The 8560-nt window shown below is 47.6% G+C and overlaps 1 protein-coding gene across 1 annotated transcript; it reads right to left on the bottom strand.

The window, feature by feature from the left end:
- Positions 1–4787: 4787 nt before the first annotated feature.
- CDK9 (cyclin-dependent kinase 9) lies at positions 4788–8316 on the bottom strand. The gene is made up of 7 exons (XM_006834797.1): positions 8114–8316; positions 7597–7678; positions 6860–6950; positions 6198–6364; positions 5925–6096; positions 5613–5761; positions 4788–5153 (listed from the first exon to the last, which is right to left on the bottom strand). Exons 1-7 carry the CDS (start codon positions 8203–8205, stop codon positions 4788–4790), a joined length of 1119 nt encoding a protein of 372 aa, XP_006834860.1. The 5' UTR covers positions 8206–8316.
- Between the last annotated feature and the right edge of the window lie 244 nt (positions 8317–8560).

The following is an 8560-nucleotide window of genomic DNA, read 5'->3' as shown; positions in this document are numbered from 1 at the left end:
AGTCTGTGGGTGGGTTGGGCCTCAGGGCAGGCCTTGGCCTCCGTGGGAGTGTCTGGGCCTTGGGAGGGCCTCTGCCTCAGTGGGCAGGCCTGTGCCTTGGGCGTTCCTGAGCCTTGGCGGCTTGGCAGAGGGCTGGTCTAGGCCGGGGCAGTAGAGGGCTGGGGGGCATGGCTGCTGGGAGGTAGTGTCCGTATTTGATGGCATAAAAAATGCCTCTCTGAGTCTCTCTGTACCGTGGGTACCCCGAATTTCCTGATACCTGAGCCGATATCCCTCTCTATTTGTTTGGCTTTGTTAGTGGGGTTGCTCTAGCCCTGCATTCCAAGGTCTGCAGGGGGCAGAGGCACTCTCCGGCGCAGGCGCAGAAGCAGGAGCCGCGTGCAGGCAGGCAAAAGCTCAAAATGCCTGTAATTCCTCAGCAATTTGATCTTTTAAAACAACAAGTTCAGAATGTTGAAATATAAGATCTTATGTTTGTTCAAAGGCTGTGTGTCTGCTAGACAGAGGTTTCTTATGTGTGATTCCGCCCCTCTTCCCCGAGACTGCCCTACCTGAGCTGCCTGGTCAGGGAAGCTCCGGAACTCCTCTCCTCTTTGGTAAAGTCTTTTGATGAACAAAAGCTTTCCATATTTTATGAGGTCCTATGTGTCATTTGCTATTTTAACTTTTGCTTGAATATTATATAATCCAGTATTGAAAAGCAAGCCTGCTGCCTGTTTGTTCATCTAAGATTTTTTTGTGTTATTTTGCACATTTAGGTTCTTAATATATTTTGAGATTGTTTTTATGTATGGTGTGTGGCATGTATCCCATTTCACTTTTCTCCATGTGGAAATCCAATTTTCCCAGCATCATTTATTGGGACTGGGGACTAGGAGTAAGAGTTAGGACTCTGGCTACTACACTTAGGACTTGGTTAAGATGAGGAACAGGGTTAGTGCTAGGGGTAGGAGCTGGGATAAGGTTAGAAGTAAGGCTTGGTTGTTTCACAGTTAGTTTTTCGGTTTTTTTTTTTTTTTTTTTTCTTGAAATCTACTTGATTTCCCCTCCATTTGGAAATTCTGTAAGACATTAGTCTCTCATTTCCCTGTTTTGTTGTTATAGTTACAAACTGGCTCTTTTGGTTCCCTGTTTTAAATCTTGTTAAATTTTACTCTGAATACTTCTATTTCTGGGTTGAGGAGTCCTGGTGTGGCACTGTAGGAAAAGTATCAGAATATTGTATTGAGTATGATGAACAATATATATGTACCTATGTATGCAGAACAAATAATCTGAGAAGCTGGATTATATGAAAAACGTGGCATCAGGATTAGAGAAAGGCTCATTAACAACCTGCGATATATAGATGATACAACCTTGCTGGCTGAAAGCCAAGAGAACTTAAAATACTTATTGATGAAGATTAAAGACCACGACCTTTAATCATGTATGGGTTGCACCTCAATGTAAAGAAAACAAAAATCCTCACCACTGGACCAATAAACAACATACATATAGATGGAGAAAAGACTGACATCATCAGACTTCATTTTGCTTGGATGAACAACCAACACTCATGGAAACTGCAGTCAGGAAATCAAAGGACATATGGTATTGGGCAAATCTGCTGCACAAGACCTTTTTAAAGTGATGTACAGCAAAGATGTTAGTTTGAAGACTAAAGTGTGTTTGACCCAAGCATGGTGTTTTCAGTAACTTCATATGCATGTGAAAGTTGGATAGTGAATAAGAAAGACAATAGAAGAATTGATGCATTCGAGTTATGATTGTTCGAGAATATTGAAAGTACCATGGACTGCCAAAATAACAGATTTGTGTGGAAGAAGCACAGCCAGAGCGCATCTTGGAAGCCAGGATGGCCAGTCTTGGTCTCTTATATTTTGGACATATTATCAGGAGGGACCAGTCTCTGGAGAAGGATATCATGATTGGTAAAGTGGAGGGTTGGAGAAAAGAGGAAGATCCCCAGTGAGATGGATTGGCACAGTGGCAGCATCAATGGGCTCAAATGTAGCCCATTGTGAGGTTGGCTCAGGATCAGGCAGTGTTTCATTCTATTGTGCATAGGGTCGCTATGAGTTGCTATCGGCCCAATGGCACCTAACAATTGTAGAGGGTCTACTCAGTGCATCTGCTTATCTTGCCCCTTTAGTCTCCAGCACCACTTAGTGAAAACTCTTTACCCATTTAATGGACTTAGCACATTTGTCTAAAATTAATTGATCGTAGATGTGTGGGTTAATTTCTGGATTCTCAATTCTACTCTATTGGTCTGTGTCTACTGGAGTCATGGTGTGGTGCTGCAAGGTTGGTGGTTCAAACCCACCATATGCTCCTTGGAAACCCTGTACAGTCACTTTGATTCGTGACTGGACAGTTTTTACCAGTACCAGGCTTTTGGGATTACTGTAGCTCTATAGTATCTTTTAGGAATCCTGGTATGGTGCTGTAGGATAAGCACTACACTGTTAACCACAAGGTCAGCAGTTCAAACCCACCAGCTGATTCAAAGGAAATGAACAAAATAGTGTTTTAAAATCAGGGAATGTAACCCCTCCTACTTTTGTTCTCTTTCAATATAGCTTTAGCTATTTGGCCTCTTGACATAATACAAAGTTATTGTTGTTAGGTGTTGTCAAGATGATCCTGACGCATAGTGACCTTATTTATGCACAATAGCAGGATACACTATCCTCAGAATCACTGTTAAGTTTGATCCCATTACTGCTGTCCCTGAGTCAATCCATCAAATAAGGATGAATTTTACCAAATTGGTTGCCTTAAAACAACAGCAATTTCTTTTAGTCTAGAAGCTAGAAATCTAAAATCCACAGGTGTGGGTGGGATTCCTTCTGGAGGCTCTAAGGGAGCATCTGTTCATTCTCCCTCAGGTGTTTGAGGTTTATGGACGCATCATTGGGTCTGTTTTCATACTGCCAACTACCCTCTGTGTAAGTCTAGGGTCTTTAAAAAAGTTACCAGTCATTGGATTTAGGCCTAACCCAATTCAGTGCCACCTAGTAACTAATTACTTATGCAAAGACCCTGTTCCCAAATACGGGTATGAGCTGAGGTTCCTGGTGGATGAGAATTTTTGAGGACACTATTCACCATGAAGAGTACTGGTGTGGTGTCATGGGGGTTAATGCACTGGACTGCAAGGTTGGTTTGAACCACAAGGTCGGCAGTTCAAGCTCTCCAGCTGCTCCTTGGAAACTCTACACAGGTCGTTATGGGTCAGAACCAACTTACTAGTTGGACTGCTAAATGTCAAGGTCAGCAGTTCAAAATTACAGCCATTCCCAGGAGGAAAGATGAGGCTTTCTGTTCCCACCAAGTTTTACAGCCTCAGAAACCCTATTGAGGGTCACTATGAGTCAGAAGCAACTCTACAGCATACCACCACCAAGAAGGTAATACACCTTTTTTAAAGGAAAATTTGCACTGCTCTTTTGTGAAGTTGTGATCCAGGCCAATTACTACAAATGAACAATTCTGGTGATAGATGATAGCAGCCTTCCCATTGGTGCCATTCAAGGGAGCTGCTTGTGACAGATCGTAGAAGCCTTTCCCTCAAATGTGCCTGTTCCCACCTTCAGGCCAAATCAATGGACCCACCAGAACATGCTGCTCCTTGAAGGATCCCAGCTGCACACACAAGATGTGACCTCCTCATCTTTCCTTCTGCCCACACTACCCTGATCCAAGCTCCTGCCACTGTCCCAAACGTATAGATCCTTCAACTCTTCCTGTTACTTCCACTTTACTTCCTAACTCCCCCTCCACCCAGTAGCCTGAAGAGCTTTCCTAAATTACAGCTATCACCATCATTACTGTATAAAATGTCTCCAGCTTCTTGAGAGGTACCTGTATCTGCCTGCCAGCCACAGCTGACGCACCTGACCCACTCACACAGCAGTTCTCCAGCCATTTCCTAATTGCTCTCCCACTCCTGAGAGGCTGAATGGAGACGTGCCTGGGGACATCACAGGAGCTGCTTTGGTAAGTACAATGGCAAGTGTTCTAGAAAACACAAATGATATTGAAAAAAAGGGGCATGAGGCAGGAACAAACCACAAAATCCTCTGCAGGTATGTAAGGTAACAACATGAAGTAGGATACAGAAAACAATCAAGACTTCTAGTGACTTGATAAAGCAAATCCCAACAGTCAGTCCTAAACTGTTAGCTGTAGAGTAAGAGCTTGGGGTCTGAACGCAGAACAGAGCACACAGCCACTTTCTGGAGGGGGGTGGGGGTGCGGGAAGCCAACTTTTAATTATAAATGACCAAACTGATAAAGAATGTCTCCAAACAATGAAACAAAAGAAATATAAAATTCTTCTATTGAAGAAACCACCAATTTTCACCAAGCCCAGTGCTTCTGAAGGTAAGGCAGTGAGCAGTCAGTTCTGGAGGCTGAATTCTGCTCCCTGCATACACGTTTCATCTCATGAGTGAGGTTGGGGAAGGGCTTGTCCTCTCCTCCCGTCGGGCTGGGAACTTAGAATCGTTAGTGGAGCGAGTCTTTCCTCCCAACCCTCATCGTGTCCTAAAGGAAATGAAGACCTACTTGGGCACCATCCAGAAAGACAGAATGGGTGAGGCAGCTCCAGTGCCTCGGCAAACCTTTGCCCAGTCTACTCAGCTGGTTGTGCCCAAGGTAGAAGTTGAAATGTGCACTAGAGAGGAAACCTCAAATGCCCCATTAATTTCCGCAGTGCAAGTAACAGCAGAAGGCAAAAGAAAACAACAGCCCTAATGGAAAGCCATTGCAGCAAGCCCTCAGAAGACGCGCTCAAACTCTGTCTGGTTGGTAGTGGCAGGATTGCGGCTCTGGTTGGTAGACTGCTGGGTGATCTGGCTGCCCTTCCGGCGTGGGGGTGCCAAGTACTCAAACATGGACGTCAGGTGTGTGGACAGCATACTCTTGAGGTCTGAGGGCATGGGGTCGGACCAGAAGAAGTCGTGGTTGAGAGCATCATCACTATCGATGCGCTGTGAGGGATCCAGCACCAACAACTTGTCAATGAGGTCCAGTGCGTAGGGGTCTCGCACATATGCCTTAAGCCTGTCTTTCACCTTTCGCTTCTGACCTTTGGGCAGCTCCACCTTCTCAAATAGTTCATATTTGTCCACATTTGGCCACACCTTAGGGTGGGGGTGGGGGGGCAACAAGAGAGGAGACGGGCTTAGTTTAGCGTGTGGTTTTGTCTGCTGATCATTTATTCAGTTGCTTAAGCCCTGAAAGTAACCAAAACTATCCACTCAGATGTTCCCCAATCTGGGAGAGAAAACTCAACTCTTGAAGGTGAAAAGGGCAGCAGCCACCATGTACTGAAGACATGTGCAGTGCCAGACCTTTTATACAAATCACCTCACGTACATGTGATGCTAACCATGATAATGGCATTACTTTTGCCACATCAGAACAAAACAGCTCTTAGATAATGGTTTAAATGGCTTGCCTACAGCCTCAGAGGTAATAAGTTACAGAGTTGAGACTTGAACTCAAGAGCCAGTCTTTCCCTCCATGAACCACCTCTTCCCTCTAGAGGAGAAACTTTTGGCCACTACCCTACCACAGGTCTGGGAAGCTTGGACACACACCTCGGGGGTAATGGAGCCACAGAGCTGGCTGATGAGGGCAAGCTGGTGCTGCTCGGTGTTGCCTTGCATGATTGGGCTGCGGGTCCACATCTCCGCCATGATGCATCCAGCACCCCAAAGGTCAATGGGGGGGCCATAATCCCTCTCCCCTGGAAAGAAGAATGTACTAGAAGAGCTCCTTAAACCAAGGGCCTCCTGAAATGTAATGCCCTGGGGCCAATAGCCCGACAGCTCAGGAAACCAAGGTAGGGGTGGCTGGAGCAGGACACGTGTCCAGCCCCTGCCCTCCTCTGCCCGCTTGGGGGTCCTCACCAAGCAGCAGTTCCGGGGGCCTGTACCAGAGGGTCACCACACGGTTGGTATAGCGGTTGGGCTGGCTATTCTTGGCCAGGCTAAAGGCTCGGGCCAGCCCAAAGTCTGCCAACTTCAGGACCCCATCACGAGTGATCAGCACATTAGCTGCTTTCATGTCCCTGTGCAGGATCTGCAAGACAAGGCTAAGTGAGAGCTCAGCGAGGTGCCTCGGGCCACACTCACCCAACTGGGCACAAGGCATGGTCTCTCCTCTTCCCCTCCGGCACTTACCTTGTTCCTGTGGATGTAGTATAGGCCATTGAGCAGCATCTGCATGACCTTCTTGATTTCAGACAGTGTGAACTTGACCAAGACATTACTCAGCAGTCCAGCAAGGTCATGCTCGCAAAAGTCAAACACCAGGTATATGCTGCCTTTACAACGGTTATAGGGGGAAGCTGAGATAGAAAAAAGAATATGGGGGGTGGAGATTAAAAATCCTATACACAAACCATTTTCCCACAACTAACTCCTATCCCTCTAATCCATGGATCACCATGCCCTACAGAGCATCATTTATTAATTCCTTCACTGGTAAGTATATTCTGAGTGCTTCTCTGAGCCAGATGATATGGCAGCCCCAAGGAAAGAATCAACGACAATGAAAGAGGGAGAGAGAAAGCAGTCACCACTGGTATGTTGTCGTTAAGTGCTGCCAATTCCAATTCAAAATAACCCTGTGTAGGGTTTCCAAGGAGCGGCTGGTGAGCCTGAATGACTGACCTACCTTGCAGTTCAAACCAACCTTACAGTCGCCATGCGACACCAGGTATGCTTGGGCTAAAAAGAGGCAATTTAAGCATGTCCAGTTCCAACTTTGCAAACAAAGTCTTAGCCCATGAGCCCAATTTTCTGCATATCTAAAAATGGGAGACAACATTCAAACAACTTACCTTTCGTTCGACAAATCTCAATCAAGTTAACCACATTCTCATGCTTTAGAAGTTGGAGAATCTTGATTTCCCTTAAGGCTGTGATGGGAAACTGGGAGGAGAAAAAGATAAGGAGTCAAAAGTGAGTTAAGAAAAAAAAAGTGAGCATGAAGGCTGCAGAACAAGGATTTGGTCCTGGGGCCATTATTAAGGAAAACAGGTTGGAACACAGAATAAAAATATACGCTATGAAATAATCTGCCTCATATACTTGTAAAATAAAAACACCAAAAAACAGTACCACATATAAATGCTTCATAGTTTCCATCTACCTTCAAACTTTAGCTCCTGTGTTTAACAAAAACCATTTTAAACTATCCCTGCTAAAAAATACGCCTTTGGGGAGTTGGGTTAGGGCTAAGATGGGGTACGATGGGAACTGCTCCTTTTCAATATATTCACGTATGTCTGTTTTTCACATTTAACAAGACCATGTGCTAAAGAGAACAATTTTTATAAGCTCCTGGACTGAGATCCAAGGTGTGCTAGGTAAACCCCTGAGCCCACCTCCTGGACCCAATTGTGTTTGAAAGGCTTCATTAACATTTAAATGAAAAGATTTCATTTGGAGGCCAAATTCCCTGTAATGTGGCAATTCCAAAGGCCACTACACATAAATAGAATCTCAGCAGGCTCCTAGAAAAGGCAGGATTGAAACCCAAACTAGGAGCTCAGTGGAGCTGGCAACCAGTACTTACCCCCTCTTTCTCATTTTCCATCAACACCTTCTTCAAAGCCACCTTCTGGCCAGTCAAGCGATGTTTGGCCTTAAACACCTCCCTGCAGGGCGAGTGGGGGACACCCGAGAGCTCATCAAGTTCGTTTCCGCAGGGCTCGCCCCTCCCCCACTACAAGAGGCGGGGCAGGAAAGAGACGTCTGGGCGGGGCTATACCGGGTCCGGGGTACTTTACCACCCGGGATCTTGGGTCCCTGTCCCGGCCTCCTCTTCAGCTACTTATTTCTCGGAAAGATCCCACTTTCCTTACCAGGTTCTCCCTGCAATCCCTTCCCATCCCCTACCAGAGGCCTCAGGCTCCTCCCTGCCAGTCGGCCACTTTAGGCTCGGGTGGGGTGCGGCATGGCCTATCGAGAGCAGGGGACAAGCCAGAGGTTTGGCGGCTTCCGAGAGTCCCTCGGGCCTGGCTCTACACGCTCTGATGTCGACTGTGAAAGATGCAGCCCCAGGGACCCCAGCCCCTCGGGCCCAATCTTACCCAAAGGTGCCTTGGCCAATCTTGGCGAGCTTCTCATATTTGGTAACCTCATCACAAAAGGGGCATTCCACTGAGTCGTACTGCTTTGCCATGGCCGTTTCCAGTGCACCACCGCCACCTCCAGCCGCAGTCGTCGCTCCTGCTCCAGGTCCCGCCGCTGTGCTCCAGGCCCCTCCGCGGCCGCGCCACTTCCGCCTCCAAGGCCACTTCCGGCCTCGCGGCGCTGACCCCGCCTCTTCCGCCCGCCGCCCGCCGCTAGGCCCCCTGGGACTTGTAGTTCCCGGGAGGCCAGAGGGAACCGAAGCTGCAGAGGCGCCTCCGCCGCCGCCGCCGCCGCCGCCGCCGCCGCCGCCTCCAGCAGTGGCGGCAGCGGCTCCGATTGGGGGCGCGGGGAGCCGGGGCGCCGAGGCAGGAGCTCGGGGCGGCGCGTCCCTCTGCATCGGCCCG

Source organism: Chrysochloris asiatica, unplaced genomic scaffold (genome assembly GCF_000296735.1).
Source record: "Chrysochloris asiatica unplaced genomic scaffold, ChrAsi1.0 scaffold00014, whole genome shotgun sequence".
In the NCBI taxonomy this organism is placed as follows: domain Eukaryota; kingdom Metazoa; phylum Chordata; class Mammalia; order Afrosoricida; family Chrysochloridae; genus Chrysochloris; species Chrysochloris asiatica.
This window is presented reverse-complemented; position numbering and strand designations above follow the sequence as displayed.

What these genes read in the sequence shown, in the direction of transcription:
- CDK9 (XM_006834797.1), bottom strand. Translation starts at nt 8,205, where the DNA reads ATGGCAAAGCAGTACGACTCAGTGGAATGCCCCTTTTGTGATGAGGTT. An exon ending in TGGAAAATGAGAAAGAGGGG is followed by an intron (nt 6,951 to 7,596) that starts GTAAGTACTGGT and finishes TTCTCCTCCCAG; the next exon opens with TTTCCCATCACAGCCTTAAG. An exon ending in TGAGATTTGTCGAACGAAAG is followed by an intron (nt 6,365 to 6,859) that starts GTAAGTTGTTTG and finishes TTTCTATCTCAG; the next exon opens with CTTCCCCCTATAACCGTTGT.